Source organism: Peromyscus leucopus, chromosome 4 (genome assembly GCF_004664715.2).
Source record: "Peromyscus leucopus breed LL Stock chromosome 4, UCI_PerLeu_2.1, whole genome shotgun sequence".
Lineage (NCBI taxonomy): Eukaryota > Metazoa > Chordata > Mammalia > Rodentia > Cricetidae > Peromyscus > Peromyscus leucopus.
Genome location: NC_051066.1, coordinates 43,142,168 through 43,162,603, shown reverse-complemented (window position 1 = coordinate 43,162,603; position 20,436 = coordinate 43,142,168). Strand labels below are relative to the sequence as shown.

The following is a 20,436-nucleotide window of genomic DNA, read 5'->3' as shown; positions in this document are numbered from 1 at the left end:
TGTTCTTTCCAATTTATTTAGACCAACTCTTCCCAGTACATCCACACATGGGAGCCAATTACTGACTCTCCCTAGAGACGAAAAGAATTAATACATCTCCCTCTCTGCAGAACCAAGGGATGGTTGGGACTCTTGGGAAAAACAATCCTTTTGTGATCTTTTGCTCTGTACTTTAATGAAATCACAACTTTAAGTGCATTTTGAATGGCAATCCTCTGATACAATGACAAATGTTTTTCTGAGACAAAGTTTTTTGTGAAATAATATTTCTCACTGGGCCAAATCTGTGGCAAAATTGTACATCTTCTTCTCAACTACATTCCTACACAATATTTCAAATCATCACAAGTCCATTAATGGGCATTAATTTTAATTCAGAACCAGTTCCTGTTTCAAAGAATATCTTTCACATTTATTGTGTTATGCAAATATTTTTCTTATTTAAATCTTTGCTTATTCTTCTCATATAATCAAGAAATAAAAGCTAAAAATTATGCTGTGTTCAAAACATGCTACGATAAATTTTACTTCATTTGTTCCTTCAGCCAGTTATTTTTCTTTTCCTATTTTGAAAGCTCTCTGTCACACTTGAGACAAGCAAATCCTTAATAATTTGTAAATGTATCTTACATTTTCAAAAAGATATTAGTATCTGTCTGTGGAGATGGTTCGGTGATTCACTCCCTAGCCAGTGAAGCACGAGGGCTGGAATTGGATCCCCTGAACCCATGTAAATGCCAGATGGGAATAGCAGCTCACCTTTAATTCCAGAATTAGGAAGATGGGAATAGATTTTAGAGCATGCTAGCTAGCCAGACTAGCCCTGTTAGCAAGCTCTGAGTTCAACTGACTCAACGAATAAGATGGAAAAACAGTCAAGGAACTCCCCAACTCCGACATCTAGTTCATGCCTCACACATGTGCATGCACACCTACACATACATGGCTGTCACATGCAAACACACATATATGCATTAGACATACACACATCAAAGTATCATAATCTACCAAAGATATAGTAATATCACTTTCACACAGAGCAGTCACAAGTGGTGGAAATTCTTGAAAAATTAAGCAGGGTGAACAAATTCTGGTTCACTTTCTGAACCTCACTTGTTTTAATTTCTTTATTCTCATTTTCCAAATGAAACCCCACTTCAAAATTGTCTTTGTAGTTCTTTCCAGTACTACAGTTATGATTCTTGAATTCAAAGGAGAAAACTCTCATTTGTTAAGGAGGCTGAACTTTTGGTTGGAGTTAGACTCAATAAAAGTCGTGTTTATTTTGAGTTAAAGTCCTGAGAAGGGAGGTCATTTCAAGTGGAAATACTGGGAAGGGAGTGGTAAAGAAAGAAGGGTCTCAAGCCTCAGGCAAACACATTAGTACAGTTATCATCATAGAGGGGCATGAAGTGTATGTAGCCAGTTAGGGAACCTAGAAGAGGAACTGTATCAGTGTAATGAGATCCTTCAGCAGCCAAGTCTCAGCACTTGAGCACAATCCCCAGAACCCAGAACCCACCCCATATGGTGGAGGGAGAGAACCAACTCCTGTGAGTATTCCCCGACCTCCACACAAGTGCTGTAGCACAGACACACACACACACACACACACACACACACACACACACACACACACACACAGATGTGATTTTTAAATGTTTCAAGGAAAGTGGACACACGTTTCAAGGAAAGTAGACATACAGACAGACTATGGAGTGATGTAAATGTCAAAGAGAGGGAAACATTTTCTAATGGCTAGAGAACTATTAATAAATTTTAAAATGGGACTTGGGGTAGATCAATTCCTTCTATCCATACTGAAAGAAGGGGAAAGAAAAATCTGACAATAATGTCGTTCTAAACTAACAGAGGGCAGAGCCAAGAAGGAGATCAGGAAGGTGGGCAAATGGCCAAGTTGGAAAGGTTTGAGAATGCAGTGTGAGAGCCACAGACTGGTGTGGCGATGGTCAGTACCACGGGGTCAAAGGCAGAAGGTCACATGTTAGTATGGACACTGCAGTTGCAGCAGACACAGCACTTCAGTGTGGATTGAGACAAACTTCAGAGAAACAATGACTCAATTTCTGTATTCACATCTCAAATTCAAAAAGATGCAACTTTATGAGTACACTTAATACATAAACTATTTTTAGAATCATTTTTCAATAAGTAATTTAAAAATTAAATTGAAGATAACTTTAAAAATAATATGTAAAGGAAGGTTTATGTGTTAACTCTTTTAGGCAGACTATAGAAGGAGATAGTTGCTATGTACGGTTTCTCCACATGAGCCTATCTTCTGCTCCTGCCTGGGCAGCTCAATCGAATTAACCTTTTCATGTTCATTCCCATCTTTGTCATTACTGGTTTCATTATTTCCTTTGGCCCACATAACATGCTATTTTGAGGTCTCTGATGGTTATTGTTTTTTTACAGAGTTCGGTCAGGGCTCAGAAGTACAAGGAATTGGCTCTTACACTACTGTCAGACATCAAAAATGTATATTCTGAAATTAAACTCTAATCAAAAGCGAATGGACGATATTCTGAAGTACCAAATTGATAAGAGCAGCAGGTGTTGCCACATGAATGGAATCAATCTCAGTCCTTCTTGCTCAAGTCTAAGACACCTCTGCCCCTGAAGAGCATCGTAGGGCCAGCCTTTATCTCCTCTCTTAACTGCTCACATGCAACTCCAGGGAGAGCTATGGAGAAGAAGCTGGGGCTACAGTTGTCAAATATTTTTAATCTGTAGTCCTGGGTTAAGAATGAGTGGGAGGTAAATACCTTTTCATAAAAAGGGGAGATAAGAATTTAGCTTTACAGAATTCCATCAGAATTGAGAAGTATGTATGGCATCCCTCCTTTTCTTACTTTTCTAAGAAACTGATTTAAAATAAGTTTATCGGATTAAACTCAGTAAATCAAACACTGACATGACTGGAGCTTGAAATAAACGATGTGATGATCTACTGAAATACATAATGCTAAATTGTCTTGCTTCTTATGCAAAAACTATTATTAGTTATAGCAATGCATGGATAATTAAGGCCAAAAATATATTAGGTGTTGAAAATATTTTTATATTTATACATCTGAATTTTAATTTATTTCTGAAGTGTATTGGTCAAATCAATTCATGCCCAAATGTTTTAGTTCTGTCCTTTGACATATTTTTTTATTTTTTTGTAATGAGCTAATCTTCTGCCCAGAAGTTCCTACCTCTCTTTTTTTTTCTAACAAACTCCACATCTGGCATCATCCAGTAGCAAATTCCTGTGATTTGGCTTTTTCTTTAGCTCCTCTTTTATATTAAATTTCTTCTTTTTCCCCATTTCTTTGCATATTGCCTATATTTATTTTCCTAAGCATAACGTTTAAGAAAGAATGGATTTTATTTTGAGATTATTTTGCTTTGCTCTTACATAAATAGAATAAGTAGTCTTGGTAGAAAAAAAATGAAGATTAAAAATTCCTAGGGGAATGTCTTTCCACTCGTAATCAATAAGAATTCTGACTTTTCTTTCTCTCCATTTGTGTATTAGGTGGTTGTGAATGCCCTGTTAGGAGCAATTCCATCCATCATGAATGTCCTTCTGGTTTGTCTTATATTCTGGCTAATTTTCAGCATCATGGGCGTAAATTTGTTTGCTGGCAAATTCTACCACTGTATTAACACCACAACTGGTGACATGTTTGAGATCACCGAAGTGAATAATCATTCTGATTGCCTAAAACTAATAGAAAGAAATGAAACTGCCCGATGGAAAAATGTGAAAGTAAACTTTGATAATGTAGGATTTGGGTATCTCTCTTTGCTTCAAGTTGTAAGTGAACACTATTTTCTCTGAAAATTTTATTGCTCGGAATAATAACCAAGTGATTATTACAGCTGTTATTTAGTTAAGAACACAAAGTTTATAATATTTTTTCAGCATTATTTGTTAGTACAAGTTTGTGAGTCCAGAAAAGTAGGAATGTTCACATGAGAAGACATTGTCAACAGAGGTCAGGCATTTCAGTTTTTTCCAAAGATCTTATTTTTTTTTCTCGTGTTTCCTCAAATTTCTGTACTTATGAAAAAAAATTGCTATTAACTAAATAAAATCATTGGTATTTTTTCAACTGAAATTGAAAGGCTTGTTCTACAGATGAAGTGCCCTTCCTCAGTACGTGGCATGCACACACACACACACACACACACACACACACACACACACACACAGTTAGCAAACACTCCTGGATAGTAACTGATATGTAGGAATTCACTGATACTTAGCAATGCCAGTCTTGATTGGAAGTTTGGGAAAGTTGGTTGGGTGTGAAGTTTATCTTTTCCTAGTGAGATGAGAATAACAGAGTGTGAGCATGTAGAATTCAATAGCAGACAACTCTAGTCTCATTCATACGAGTTTTCATTACCATTACTGAGTTGTTTTACCCTAAACATCCCATTCATTCCCTAAAAATAGTTTATATATTTTTTAAATTGCAAAAGGTTGTGGTTCCTTAAACATACTCATCCAGTGACACTTATAACTGAAACAAAACAATGAATTTTTAAAAGGCCAGATTACTTCTAAAAAAAAAAAATACTGCTGTACTTTTTCTGCTTAAAACAAAACAAAACAAAAACAAAAACAAACGTATTTGTCCTTCTGAGTCTGGGTTCCTCAGTCAGGATGATATTTTCTAGTTCCATCCATTTGCCTGCAAATTTCATGATATCATTGGTTTTTCTCTGCTGAGTAGTATTCCATTGTGTATATGTGCCACATTTTCTTAATCCGTTCTTCAGTTGAGGGGCACCTAGATTGTAAAACAAAACAAACAAAAACAAAAACAAACAAAAAATGCTATGTATTTTCTTCCCCATTGTTTCTTTGGGGTATTCAGAGCAGAAATATACTTTGTTTGCTAGGATAACATTTCTGTTACTCAACCAGGGACCAAGCAAACAAGCCTATACTGTTCCCAACAGTTTTCATAGAAGCCCTTACTACGATCCTTTGATAAATTTGTCTCTTTTTGTTTTCTTGGCATATCTCTTTCTCCCAGACCTGGAGCCTACTCTGAATGTTCATAGCTCAATACAATGATTTTGGAAGTGAAGCAAGAATGACTTCCTAAATATTACACTGCAATCACCATATTTCACTTCCATTCACTCTAGCCCTGCGCTGTTCCACCCATAAACATATCTAAAACATATCACTCTCTTCATAAAACCAAGGAAAGAAAAGTTGGGCATTTTAAATGATCCTTTGAAATTTTAAGTGTTCTGAAAAAGAAGAAGGGACTTCCTGAACATAGCTCTTCAACACGTTCTGATCGAAGTAAACACATTTTTAAGGGCCATTTTCCACTAGACCACACAGAATTACCTCTCACCTCTGTGTTGATTAGTAATTCCACTGAAATGGTTCCTCAAATCACTTTTTCTGGTTCCTGTATGAGGTGTATGATAGACAAGTTCTATAACTGACCTAAGTCACCGACACGTTCTCCATCTCTCTGCTTGATAAGAAAAGTATTTCTGTTTTCTGGCTAAGATGCATTTCTCCTGTCACACTTTCACTTCATCCACTGTTCCACAAGACTTAATGATTTAAAAACAAAGATGCATCAAAAAGTCAGGCTAGGCTTCCTCATTGACTAAGGAGAATATATATATTTATAGATATAGATAGATATATAGATATAGATATACATATAGATGCATTTCAGGTCCTCTGGGCTCAAAGTCTATGTTCTGAGACACATAGCAAATGACTGTAAGACGTTAGAGTAGGGATCCCTCTTCAATGTGCAAATGACAAGTGTCTGTCCTACTCTTTCACACTTCTATTATTTATATTAACTCATTCTTTTCAAGGATCACACAAGATAAAATGAATATAGGGCTGCTTCTGAAATTTTCTTAAAATGGTGGTTGCAACATTTTATATAAACCTGTATGATACAAAGAGTGTTACAGTAAAGAAAAACCTTAAATGTTGTCAGTTAATAACCTGGAGGGCAGATTTCTGCAGGATATTCTCAGGTCTAATTTGTCATTGCTGTATATATTTCCAATTCCCCTTATATTTCGAGAACTTTCTACCAAATTATAATAGCATGTTTAGTTTGAGAACTACTTTAGAGCTGGTTATAAAATAGAAAGATATGTATGATGGCCATTTTGTTTGCTTTCTGTCTTCATTAAAAACCCATGTAAAATTTGTCTTGAAATTGCTTTAAAATGATTCTTTAAACATGTACAGTAAAAATACTAAGTTATCAGTTCTGAATTTTAACCCAAAGTAAGACATGGATGTCCTTTCTAATAGGCCACGTTTAAGGGATGGATGGACATCATGTATGCAGCAGTTGACTCCAGAAATGTAAGTCTTTTTATATTTTACATCTTCTAGAAATATTGATCAGGCTCCTAAATTAGCTCAATAATTAGACAAGGGAACTGACTCTATTTTAGCTAAAAATATTCGGGGGGAAAAAGTTTGCACCCAAGGACAGCAAGTGCTGATCAGAGAGATTGTATTGAATTCAGCCAAAAACTGATGTGAAAGAAGAGGAAAAGCAAACTCAACTCATTCATTTAATAACCACCAGATCTTCTCTTAATATTTATATTTGATATAAAGGAACTAATAGAAAAAGCATATGACTGTCATCAACAGCTGAAATGTGTAGGCAACCTCCATATTGGGAGGCCTGAAGAGCTAAAGATGCTGGCAGAGATCTCTTTGACCTTTCAGTATTTTTCAAATTCATTCTTTATATGAACAGCATCCATGAATTTACTGGAGCCTGTACCAATGCTCTTAGCACTTCCACTTTATTTGGTTACACACATTTTCTAGCTTCCAGATGTACAAAATCTCAGGCTTCCTCTAAGACTGATTTTCAAAACTGTAAAATTTAGTGTTTTCTTCCTCTCTATCATTTTTTCCCTTGTTCTTGTTTTGTTTTTCCTTGGTAGCCCAGACCTCTAGCTCAAGATAGACTAAGATAACTTTGAAGTCCTCCTGATCCCACTATGTACTTCTTAATCACCTCTGGATTTATGTCAGTTCACTTTGTTGCACAGACTTTGCCATATGTGTTCAGCTGGTTTTAAATCTGTTGTTTTTAAAAGGAGATGAATACATTAGGAGCCTATGTATAGTAAATCTTGACTTCTTTGTTGTGCAGTAACAGGTCTGTCTTTGTCTATTTTTATAACAAGTTTGAAAGTCAACTATCAATTGAGAACTTTATAAAATGGACTGCATGTCTATTCAATCTGAAAATTTTAATGACTGTGTTAATGGTAGGGCAAGATGCCAGCATCCAATTGAATAGTTCAGTTCTTTTATTTGCTATATAAGTTTATACACAAATGAATCAGTATTCTAAAAGTATTCTCTATATATTTATAAGAGCTCATTTTTTTTTCACTAAGAATTTTCTTTGATTGTTCTGAAGACAGGGTGTTACATTGAAGCCCAGACTTGTCTCTTACTCATGGCAAGTCTCCAGCCTCATCTTCCCAAGTGCTAGAATTGTGCAGACGTGAGACACCACATGCAGCTCACTAATATTTTCAAATTACTGGAATTCAGTTAACTTAAAACTTACCAAATTTAAAGCATACTGTTCATATAACAAAATATTAGTCATATTTAAAGTTATATAAATAGTTTTAGAATGTTATGTAACATTACTTTTTCCACAAAAAATTAGGTACTTTTTAGTACCTAATTTCAGGGTTTTTTTTCTTTAGAGGCAGTTGATATGGGAATAAAATCTGCTGAATTATTACTAAGAATATAATCTACTACTCTTGTGAAAAAGCACCAATGTGCTCCCCACATTTAAACCTGCTCTAGCATTTAACAAAAAACGCTCTCCTCCGGCAGGTGGAACTTCAGCCTAAGTATGAGGAAAGCCTGTATATGTATCTCTACTTTGTCATCTTCATCATCTTTGGGTCCTTCTTTACCCTGAACCTATTTATTGGTGTCATCATAGACAATTTCAACCAGCAAAAGAAGAAGATAAGTATTTTTAAAGTATTTTCTAACCATTGAAATAGAGGGATTCCCTACAATGTGAATTTGAGATCTTGCATTCAGAAACAAAATAGCTTATGACTTTTTCCATATGTTTTACCCTTAACAATTCACTCCCTCTGAACAATGTATTTGCAGCTAAAGGATTTTCCTCAATTGCTACCCACCATAATTTTAAGACAGGATCTCTCATTGAACCTATAGACCATCAGTTCAGCTAACTGGCTGGACAGTGAGATCAATGGATTCACCTATATCTGTATTCCCAGCACTGTGATTATGAGCACATCTCGCCCCACCCACTTTAACACGGGTGTTGGCATCTGAGCTTAGATACTCATGCCAATGTGTAAAGCATTTATCACTTGGGCCATCTCTGAAATACTTTTTTAAAAGTACAGTTATTTATTCATGAGAGTAGGGTGCACAGGCCACAGGTAAATATAATGTCAGTGGACAACCTGCAGAAGCTGGTCCCTCCTTGTGGGCCCTAAGGTTTGAACCTAGATGGTCAGTCTTGGCAGAAAATTCCTGCACTGAGCCATTGCCCCAGCCCTGAAATACTCTCTAATATACAATTTTAAATATTCTTTTGGACAAAGTTTTCTCAGTTTGCTGAAAGTATTCATAAGATTTATCATAACTTGGTTAATTTTGTTGCTTCTAATCATTAATGACTTAACTCAATTTTTTCCATAAAATATTTGAGTATTTTAATCTTTTCTTACAATAAATTTCCAGAGTAAAGTGTTTTGCCTCCTTGGAGTCATACAGCCAGTCCAATGAAAAAATTGTATGATCATGACCTTGTTCCAGCTCTCTCTCTCACTGACATCAAACATTCTCTTCAGTTTTTAGTATTTGATATTTATTAGATGGAAACAAAATTAACTTTAATTCTTGTGGATTTTATAGCTAATAGACTTGAATGCTTCACAGCCAATCCTGTGTCTTTATGTCCCACTACTTCATAGTATTTGTTCAGTATATTTACTTGTTGGTATTGAGGATTTTTATACTACAAAGCATTGTCCTCAATACTGATAGCATCCTATTCCTAGCAGTATCCTCTGCTCCATTTGCACTTATCAGCTGGTGCTCAATCCTCTGGGCTCTGTCCTATCCCACACCTGCTATTCTTCTGACGTGCACTCTTCTCTGAGATCCTCCAGGTTTCTTTCAGTCCCTTCCCTAGAATTCTTGACAGAATTAAGGAGACCGTACAGCCAACGGTCCAATATATATAGTTGTCGTCTAAGTATATATTATGTGTGTTAGTGGAGTGTGTTCAATTCTTCTACATCTGACAGAAAAATCACTGTATTGCACTCAGAAAAGCTATGTGTTTAATGTAAGGACCTAAACATTTAGTGTCCCCATGAGCCAAGTTTTACTACTCATGTATTTGGTCTTGAGTAACCAGTTAAGAGTTTCAGGGCTTTTATTTTTCTCAATATAAAAATAATGCCATTTTCAATTATCTTAAGAATTAAATATGATTGCAATCACTACAACATACTTTTAATTTTTCAAATTAAAAAAAAATCACAGGAATAATCATGTTAATTTCTTCAAATTTCTTGTCATTATATTGAAAAATATGGAGGAATGAACACAATTTTAATCAGTTTTGATTTTTCTTTTCTATACTTTGGAGGTCAAGACATCTTTATGACTGAAGAACAGAAGAAATACTATAATGCAATGAAGAAATTAGGATCAAAAAAGCCACAAAAGCCTATCCCTCGACCAGGAGTAAGAAATAGCCAATGAAAATCATATAAAACAACATCCTTGAATGAGTTTTGTTACATAAGGGAAATCAACTATCATTTTCAACACCAAAAAAAAAAAAAAATCTTGTACTTCTTGAGTATCATTAATTCGTGTCTTTCTGGTAGTTTTTTTAAACACCAAAAAGAATAAGGATATATATATATATATTATATATATAAATATATATATATATATATTATATATATAGAGAGAGAGAATGCAAATTTGTCTTCAAATGACTTAAAATTATACAGCTAGAATCCCAAATACATAGCCGAGTGATACAGGGTGTGTGATCTGCACATAGCTGCTGTGCAATGTCACAGAATGCATAAACACTGGGTAGGGCTAACATGCATTCGGCTTTCTGAGATTAAGAGGTAGATAAAGCATTTAATGGCATACCATCTCTAGTTGTAGTTGATATTTAATTATTAGAAATATGGAGCATTTTGGAGGAGGTGAGAATTCCAGTATCTAATATACTTATATATGGTTAAAAAGTCACCAATTACTGATGTCGGAATTATCACAATTTGTGGTAATAAATAACCTTCTCATATTTCCAGGATGAATTCTACAAACTATATAAAAAAGAGAGCTTATACTATCGTAGTGGTTTTCATGGCAATAATCTTTAAACTTAAAATATTTCCCAGGATGAATCAGAGACCAGAATCTTAGTGATCATTCCTATTATGTTAGCCAAGCATTACTTTCTTAATGATAAAACTTTCCTCATTGAGACTTAGCACTACACATACAAATGAGTCAAGTATGTGCATTAAAATTTATGGTAGTAAAATATTCCTAGGGTCCTTCAATTGCCCAAAGGAATAAACAGGCAATGGTCTGCGGAATCTAACAGCAGCTGACTGGGGGTGGGGTCAGAACCACAGATCAGTAGCAAAGTTCATGTGTTCACTTTGTTGTAGCACAACGAGAAATGCCTTTCTAGTCTGATTACCCCTGTGGAGACCTATATCATTGTGTGTCTGACAGTATCAGCAAGAGCCACTTGCAGGGAACAAATTTAATGTTGCCAAGGTGGGATGTAAATGTATGATGTTTCAGATGTGTCCCTGAAGTCACAAGGTCCCTTTGATAATTCCCTAGGAAGAAAGCAAATATAATATTAATATTTACTACATTTTTAAATGGTCACGTGGTCCAATTGATCACTGGAAAATGCTGCAGTGAATGCAGCCAATTTTTGGTAGCACCAGATCAAACGGGTTTTCTATATTCCTGTCACCTTGATGTGTTGAAATTCAGTTTGTGCTTCCGTACAGAGAGTACAGGGAGAAACCCTTCAGCAAGGGATTGATGCTCTCAGGAATATACATGGTTAGAAACAATTTAAATAACTAGATGTAAAAAATCTACTACAAGGTATCTCTTACAAATTTTGTGCCGATAGGTAGGTACTGTGTACAATACTAGAAAGTAGGTTAATATAGGGAGCACTCAATGTACGTGCTAGGTCTACCAGGAAATGCTGCCGTGGCTGAAAGTGGCTTTGTTTCTCTGCAGAACAAATTTCAAGGAATGGTGTTTGACTTTGTAACCAGACAAGTGTTCGACATCAGCATCATGATTCTCATCTGTCTGAACATGGTTACAATGATGGTGGAAACGGATGACCAGAGCGACCATGTGACTAGCATTTTGTCACGCATCAACCTGGTGTTCATCGTACTGTTCACTGGCGAGTGTGTGCTGAAGCTCATCTCCCTCCGCCATTACTATTTCACCATTGGATGGAATATTTTTGATTTTGTGGTGGTCATTCTCTCCATTGTAGGTAAGATGTGAAAATACTGTCAAATTCAGCCTGGTAAAGGAACACCAAATAGAGAATGGAGGTCATCTCACTATTCACAGTGAATATGTGGATATGTTTTGTCAAGGTGTATATTGATGTAACCAACAGTCTTATTAAATAAGAAACACAGAAACAATGTAAAAGAGAAAGCCGAGAGGTCAGAGCTCAGAGCTAAAATCTCACCCTTCCGCCTGCGGTGTCCCAGTTTCCCGAAAGAGGGCTACTTCCTGTCTGTTCGTCTATTTATAGTATTTTGTTCTGCCTTCTCATTGGTTGTAAACCCAAACACGTGACTGCCTCGTCACTGTCTGAATGTACAGCCCCCTAGGTCTTAAAGGCATATGTCTCCAATGCTGGCTGTATCCCTGAACACACAGAGATCTATGGGATTAAAGGCGTGTGCCACCACCGCCACACTCTTGCTATGGCTCTAATAGCTCTGACCCCCGGGCAACTTTATTAACATACAATCAAAATCACATTTCAGTACAATTAGATTACCACCACAGGTGTATTTATTTTTTCTTCCAAAGTTGGGCTCTATATCAATATTTTATTCCATTTTATCTATTTGATACACTAAGCATTTATTTGTCAATTAGCAAAAACTCCTTTATTGAGGTAGATTTCATTGTATAGATCTGTACTGTGAACCAAAAGAAAAAGGGCTTTCAAATGGTTGAGACTGAATACTCTGTACACTATCTAGATCAGCAGTTCTTAACCTATGGTTCATGACCATTTCTTAGGAGTCACGGAAGACCTTCAGAAAACACAGATATTTATGTTACAATTCATGACAGTAGCAAAATCACAGTTACAAAGTAGCAACAAAAATAATTTTATGGTAAGAGGTCATCCCAACATGAGGAACTGTGTTAAAGGGTTGCAACATTATGAAGGTTGAGAATCACTGGTCTGATGGTCAGGAAAGATTGCATTAGAGATGTGGCTGTGGGGTCAACATCATACAGAGTGGAACATGGCTACATGATAATAAGAAAGGGAAATAAAAGAGAAGAGGGATTAAAAACCAAGTGTTAACAAAGACAAACAGTAGTTTATTATGGTTGTCATATGGGAATTTTCAATATTTCTAAAAGGAAACTGACAGCACAGGACATCTCTTAGTCATATCTTTCAAACTGTGTAATGTATAAAGGCCTCACAAAGGTAGTTCATCCCACTGCATGTACAAATGATGCTTCACAGATGTGAAGAAGTCACTATATAGGCCCCAAAGACTCATTCCTAATTAAGACAAAGTCCCCACAACATTTCAACCATAAGGTTCTCTGTTGGTAGAATTTTTGTGTTAGTTCCCACTGTGAAGAGCCTTACATCTTAAATCCAACTTATATGTTTTATGCAGTCTTTATTTCCAACACACATCAGTGGTTATAATCATGTAACTAGGATATCAAGAAAAAGAAAGACAGAGAGGCACAGAGATGGAGACAGAGAGAGACACAGAGAAGGCTAACATGAGGGAATGAATGAGGCCTTTGTACTTAAAGGCATTTTGGGTTTTGTTTGGTTGGTTGGTTTTTTTGTTTTTTGGGGTTTTTTTGTTTGTTTGTTTGTGTGTGTGTGTGTGTGTGTGTGTGTATACTCTTTAGTGGAGTATTTATTTAAAAGGAACAGGGAAGGGCTGACCATTGTCCCACTACATAAAGCACTTCCTGTGCAAGCTTAAGAACTGGAGTTCCGGGGTTGGGGATTTAGCTCAGTGGTAGAGCGCTTGCCTGGCAAGTGCAAGGCCCTGGGTTCGGTCCTCAGCTCTGGAAAAAAAAGAGAGAGAGGGAGAGAGAGAGAGAGAGAGAGAGAGAGAGAGAGAGAGAGAGAGAGAGAGAGAGAGAGAGAGAACTGGAGTTCAGATCCCTAGCAACCATGTAAATTCTGGTCAGCTCACCTAGAACTTCAACACTGAGAGGACTCTTGAATGGCCCCAAATTACATAGCTTCCTATTCTATCCATAACAGGGAGTTGTGTGTTAAATTAAGAGACCCTGACTCAATAAATAAAGTAGAAAGCAATCAAGGAGACTCCCAATGTCAGCCCCGAGTACGCACGCGCGCACACACACACACACACAGACATGTGCCAAAAACAAAATCACAGGGAGAAAGAAGCTCTGAAAATTAAAGAATTGAGATGCTACATGAGACCAAATGAACATTAGCCTTGGAGCATTTTATAAGTGTACAAGCAAATGAATAAACAATTCTGTAAGAGTATTACATTATGACTCAAGGAAGCGTCAGGTTTACAGGAAGATGAAAACAGCATTCAACACTTTAATATTTTGGATTGATGAGGTGTAGAAAAGAAATTTAGGTTCAACAAATTTAGAGAAAATCATCATATCTCTATAAATTAGTACCTACATCATTGTCTGTTGATATTGAAGCAAACTTGAACATTTATTTCTGATGAGATTTTAAGTTAACAATAGCATATCAACACCCCTGAAAACACAGTACTTTGATTCTTATATTTTAATTTATTACTGAGTTAAAATTAAGGTTGATTTATGTTATACGTTGTATAATTCTATATATCTTGAATATCTATGAATTCAGTATCCACTAATTCAAAGACCAAAAGTATGTTTAAGAACCCTGCACCTCTACTGACCATACATAGACATTTCGTTGTTGTTATTTCCTGTGACATGAACTGCAGCAATTCACTTCATTATGTTTATGTTGTTAAATACGGTAAACATTTTGAAAGTAATTTAAAACCTCCAGAAGGGTATATATCGGTTATATGCAAATGTGATGCCCTATGATATAAGAGAATTTTGATGTTCTAGGGAGGGGAGGTGCATCCTGGGACAAATCTGTTGCAGATACTGGAAGATGATTGTATTATATATGTACCATACTTAAGATGACACAATTGAATCTCAATGCTCTGAACTTGACCTTGGAACTTTAATAAATCAAATATTTTAATGGTGATTTCTTCGCTGATATTCTAATTATTTATTCTAATTATTTTTCTATAGGAATGTTTCTGGCCGAGCTGATAGAGAAGTACTTTGTGTCCCCTACCCTGTTCCGAGTCATCCGCTTGGCCAGGATTGGCAGAATCCTACGCTTGATCAAAGGCGCCAAGGGGATCCGCACGCTGCTTTTTGCTCTGATGATGTCCCTTCCTGCGCTGTTCAACATCGGCCTCCTGCTTTTCCTGGTCATGTTCATCTATGCCATCTTTGGGATGTCCAACTTTGCCTACGTTAAGAGGGAAGTTGGGATTGATGACATGTTCAACTTTGAGACCTTCGGCAACAGCATGATCTGCCTGTTTCAAATCACCACCTCTGCAGGCTGGGACGGACTGCTGGCTCCCATCCTCAATAGCAAGCCCCCTGACTGTGATCCTAATAAAGTTAACCCCGGAAGCTCAGTGAAGGGGGATTGTGGGAACCCGTCTGTGGGGATTTTCTTTTTTGTCAGCTACATCATCATATCCTTCCTGGTTGTGGTGAACATGTACATCGCTGTCATCCTGGAGAACTTCAGCGTCGCCACGGAGGAAAGTGCAGAGCCCCTGAGTGAGGACGACTTTGAGATGTTCTATGAGGTCTGGGAGAAGTTCGACCCTGATGCCACTCAGTTCATGGAATTTGAAAAATTATCTCAGTTTGCAGCTGCTCTTGAACCCCCTCTCAACTTGCCGCAACCAAACAAACTTCAGCTCATTGCCATGGATCTGCCCATGGTGAGTGGAGACCGCATCCACTGCCTGGACATCTTATTTGCTTTTACAAAGCGGGTTTTGGGTGAGAGCGGAGAGATGGACGCCCTTCGAGTCCAGATGGAAGAGCGGTTCATGGCTTCCAACCCCTCCAAAGTCTCTTATCAGCCAATCACGACTACTTTAAAACGGAAACAAGAGGAGGTGTCAGCTGTTATCATTCAGCGTGCTTACAGGCGCCACCTTTTGAAGCGAACGGTCAAACAAGCTTCGTTCACCTACAATAAGAACAAACTCAAAGGTGGGGCTAATCTTCTTGTAAAAGAAGACATGATCATTGACAGGATAAACGAAAACTCTATTACAGAGAAAACCGACCTGACAATGTCCACCGCAGTTTGCCCACCCTCCTACGATCGGGTGACAAAGCCTATCGTGGAAAAACACGAGCAGGAAGGAAAAGATGAAAAGGCCAAAGGAAAATGAACAAAAACAAAAAAAAGTAATAAATTGGGTGACAAATTGTTTACAGCCTGCGAAGGTGATGTCAAAAGGACTCCTTTAGGAGGTCAATGCCAAACTGACTGTTTTTACACAAATTCACTTAAGGTCAGTGCCTAATAAGACAGTGACCCCCCATCCCTTGTGGGCAAACTCTGTGACTCTGTGGAAAGGGGAGACGATCTTGGCAAGAGGTTACTGTTCTCACTACCAGCTGACACTGCTGAAGACAAGGGACAAATGGCTAAGCAGTCTGCAGGGACCCGTCTAAAGGGGTGGAGCGCGAAAACCTGGGGGTTAATGTGAAACACTGTAGTGTAGTAACTGTGTCCACCATTTGCATTTCAACTGCCACACTGGTCACGTTTTTTACAAACTCTGTTAGTGGATTCATCTTTTTTTTAATCCATATGTTGTTTGTTACATGTGACTATTTTTGTAAACAGGGTTTCTGTTGGGAAACAGACAAAAGGAACTCTCTTCCAGGTCTGTCACCTGGGGGTACTGACATACACATGACCCTCCTGTCTGCACAAAGATGTGGTTTTGCATGAGGGCATGCTGCACCACAGGATCATGCATGAGAAAAAGTCACAAGGAAAGCAGAGACAGTTCTTCAACAGTCCTATGTCATCTGTGTTTCCAGGGGGGACAGGGTCGGTACTGAGGTGATCATCAGATAGATAATAGGCTTTGTTCATCTGGTTTTATCAAGTCTAGCCATTAGTCCAAGGAGATAGTTGGGGACAGGTCATTAAGTCTTAGTGGGTGCAAACATCATTCAAATGTCTGGAATCCCATTATGTTTCTGTTCACTGTCTCTTAAAAGTCTCTAAATACTGAATATGACTCCTTACCCCCAACCCTAGAAGAGTGAATTGACCAAAATAACCCTTTATAAATTTCCGCTTAATCCTGCACTTTGTTTAACCATCTTCAGCTCTCAGTGAGGTTGACACTGTATGTGTTAATGAAATGCTATTTATTATGTAAATAGTCATTTTACTCTGTGGTGCACGTTTGAGCAAACAAATAATGACCCAAGCACAGTATTTATTGCATCAAATATGTACCACAAGAAATGTAGAGTGCAAGCTTTCCACAGGTAATATACTGTACTCTGTACCATTATAGATAGTGTGGATGCTGTCAATGCATGTTGATATTACCATGTTGCAGTATCTAGTTTCTCCCACCACACAGATTCTCATTCATGAGAAACCATAGGTCAGTGGCTAAGTCAAGGAAACTGTTCAGCAGATTTCATTTCTGTAAATCATTAAGCAATAGTTTGCAGCACTTCAACAATGTTTGGGTTTATTTTTAAATTTTAAGTGGGTAACATCCAGTGTATAGCCAGACTGTACATACATGTTTGAAAAAACAACACCGCTTAACCTGTTAAAAACATGTTTAGAATTTTATAAGCCAATATAAATACTGTACAAAGTCACTTTATTTTATTTTTCAGCATTATGTACATATGAAGAGGAAATTATCTTCAGGTTGATTTCACAATCACTTTTCTTACTTTCTATCCATAGCAGTTTTTCATGGAAGATATTTGCTAACTAAGAAATGAAAACATGACTGGGTAGGGGTAGATCTCCGCTTTTTTATTACATTTCTTTTATTTTACAATTTTAAGGGGCAAAATACACTCATAACTCCCATCCAAATTATGATTTGCAATTGGAAAAGGGTATAACATTTGATTTATAGTTATCGTAGTGTTATGCTAACTGCTGACCACAATGCTTACTTCCTAACATTGTCCTTAATTCCCTAATTTCTGTTGAACTATTTTTCTTTGCTTTGGAAACACGTTTCTCTAGATTGTTCTAAATATAAGTGTGGGCATCATAATTTCTTTTCCTCAAAAACAGAGAGTATTACACTTACATAGTCAATTACATCGACATATTTTGGGTTTCTTACAGAAGCAGACCATAGGCACCTCTTTTCTTAAAAATATTTAGATGAACCATATTCATGAACTGCATGTTGGAAAATGCTACTATTACCCAAAATGATGCTAATCACAATTAAAAATGTGCAAAACTAATAAAAATTAATTTTTTTATTTTATTGTTTGCCTGGTTATTTTTTGTTAGCAGAATTTTATAACAACATGGAGATGTTTTTATCTACTTATGGTGGGGAGAGCTGCACACACACACACACACACACACACACACACACACACACTTGCTGTATGGAACAGAAAACTTGGAGTAAAAATGGGACTTCCTAGAATGGCCCCCTCAGCAGCTAGAAGCAGCACAATGTGATCTCTGTGAGAACAAAGAGCCAGGGCTAACAGATAAACTGGTATTCATGGGGTGGGGGTAAAGTTATACAAGTCAATGCAATGGGGCCAGCCATTTGAGATACAAAAGGAAGCCCTTAAAGCATCATTGAGAAACTCAAAGTTGCTATGAGTGGGCTACTGTGCTCCTCCAGAAGCTCCCTGCACCCACTCTGAGTTTCCCCCAAGAAAGATAGCATCTGTATCACATGTATATGTTCCCCTGTCCCTTAGCTTCCAGTTGGCTGGCCAATGGGAAACCAGTGTTGGACTTCAATATGAAAAGTGGAAGATAGGAACATTTATCTGTCTGTTCCTTGCAGGCCTTACCCACTAAAGGTCAGAGTGCCCCCTCTCTTACAACTAGAGTAACTTGCTGTTGAACCAAATAACCCTTCTTTGCTTGCTTCCCTGGTTCTGGAGGTGCTTCCTTATTCCTTACAACTTTCCCCCAAATTTGCTGACACCCTTGTAAATGATTTCTAAAAAACAAACAAACAAACAAACTCTCTATACTGTTGTGCCCAGATCGTAACCCCCAGAGAGACCACCAAGGAATAACATACCAGAATGCAAAAGCAAGGTTTATCTGTTACAAGTCATGACAGGGAACTCAACTCAAGCCATCTCAAGTGAGGCAGAGAAGAGTTACTCTTTCTTGGGGAAGTTAGTTTTTATAGGCAAAACCCATAAAATTTCTTAGAGGGGAGGGGGTTAGTACGGGTCCATCCTTGATTGGTCCAGTTTTTCCCGGGCCTGGACTTTATCTTATTCTAGCTTATCTGTTTGCCCTGTCAGGAGTTTTACAACTCCTCTCCGGGGTCTGGTCATGTTATCTCTGGAGAGGGGCATCTTGTGTTTAATTGGTTACCATCAGACATCCTAACTCTGTTCTTTTGTTCCTGGGGCTGGCACCATCATTTCTGGGGACTTGAAACTGGCCTGGGTCTATCTATATTGAGATATCTTTGTCTAAGGCTCTCTTTTTGAGACAATAGAGTGAGGGTCTTGTGCCTAGATCATGTCCCCAAAGCTGCCACTGGAGACTTTAGGTACAGAATGCAAAAGTAAGGTGTTTTCTAAGTTTATAAGCCTCCAGGGAGGCTCTTCCAAATCTCTCACTCACAGCAGGGAGGTTGGAAGGAGTGCTCCCCTTTCTTTGTGAGGCTAGTTCTTAAAGGCACAGACCATATAATTTATTTTAACCCGCCTCCCTTTTTAGTCTTTTGGTCGAATATCCTGACTGTGTTTTCCAAAGTCCTGTAGCAGATACAGCCACCTAGGGAAAAGGGGTCTAAGTTCTTATCTACACTTAGGAATCCTGGTTTAAGCTTCTCTTTGTCTGTAGGGGATAGAGTGGGGGGTTTTACTGAGGTATCACATATGCCTCATTTTAACATGCCATGTTTCTCCTGCCAGGCTGACAAAATGATGAAATATCTCCTCAAAGTCAACAAGAAGCAATGACTTGCCTTAGGTTCGCTTGGAGACTTTATGTAACTGACTGTCATAGATAAAGAATCAGCCACTGAAAGAACACAACATGGTCAAGCTTAGAATTCACAGACATTGTCTTAGTTAGGGTTCTATTGCTGTGAAAACACACCATGATCACAGCAAGTCTGATAAAGAAAAACATTTGATTGGGGCTGGCTTATAGTTCACAGATTTAGTCCATTATCATCATAGCAGGAAGCATGGTGGCATGCAGGCAGACATGCTGCTGGAGAGGCAGCTGAGTGGTTTACATCTGGATCCGCAGGCAGCGGGAAGAGAAAGAGAGACACTGGGCATGGCTTGAGCATCTGAAACCTCAAAGCCTTCCCCTGCCCCCACCAGTGATGCATCTCCTCCAACAAAGCCACACCTCCCAATAGTGCCAGTTCCTGTGAACCAACACTCAAACATACGGTCTATGTGGGCCATTCCTATTCAGACTACCCCAGAAATGGAGAGGTTATTGGAGTGGTACAGGTAGCAAATCTGACCATCAGAATTAACTGAATCTCTGAGGAAAGAGAAACCTTCATTTAACTCTAGGATTTAGTCATAAAATAAGAAAGAGGGGCAAACAATAGGTTTGACCAGAAAATCAAGAGTAATGCCCAGTGTTTTTCACATTTTTCTACATCTTACTGAACATGTATGTTTGTGATACACCATCCAAATCAATAGAGAAGTTCCAGTTTAGAAATTACTGAAAAGAATGCTCCATTTCCAGGGAAGGACAATGGGCTTATGCCAGGTCTCAATGGTACATTTCC

At 37.7% G+C, this 20,436-nt stretch overlaps 1 protein-coding gene across 10 annotated transcripts in view; it reads left to right on the top strand.

The window, feature by feature from the left end:
• Nucleotides 1-17,952, top strand: part of LOC114680593 (sodium channel protein type 1 subunit alpha) — a 146,185-nt gene extending 128,233 nt beyond the window's left edge. For all 10 annotated transcript variants that reach the window (XM_028853557.2, XM_028865487.2, XM_028860542.2 and 7 more), the window contains 6 exons: nt 3,548-3,829; nt 6,332-6,385; nt 7,904-8,041; nt 9,707-9,811; nt 11,366-11,636; nt 14,672-17,952. In XM_028853557.2, coding sequence (XP_028709390.1) covers nt 3,548-3,829; nt 6,332-6,385; nt 7,904-8,041; nt 9,707-9,811; nt 11,366-11,636; nt 14,672-15,849 — 2,028 coding nt within the window. In that variant the 3' untranslated portion in view covers nt 15,850-17,952. The remainder of the gene's footprint in view (nt 1-3,547; nt 3,830-6,331; nt 6,386-7,903; nt 8,042-9,706; nt 9,812-11,365; nt 11,637-14,671) is intronic.
• Nucleotides 17,953-20,436: the final 2,484 nt, after the last annotated feature.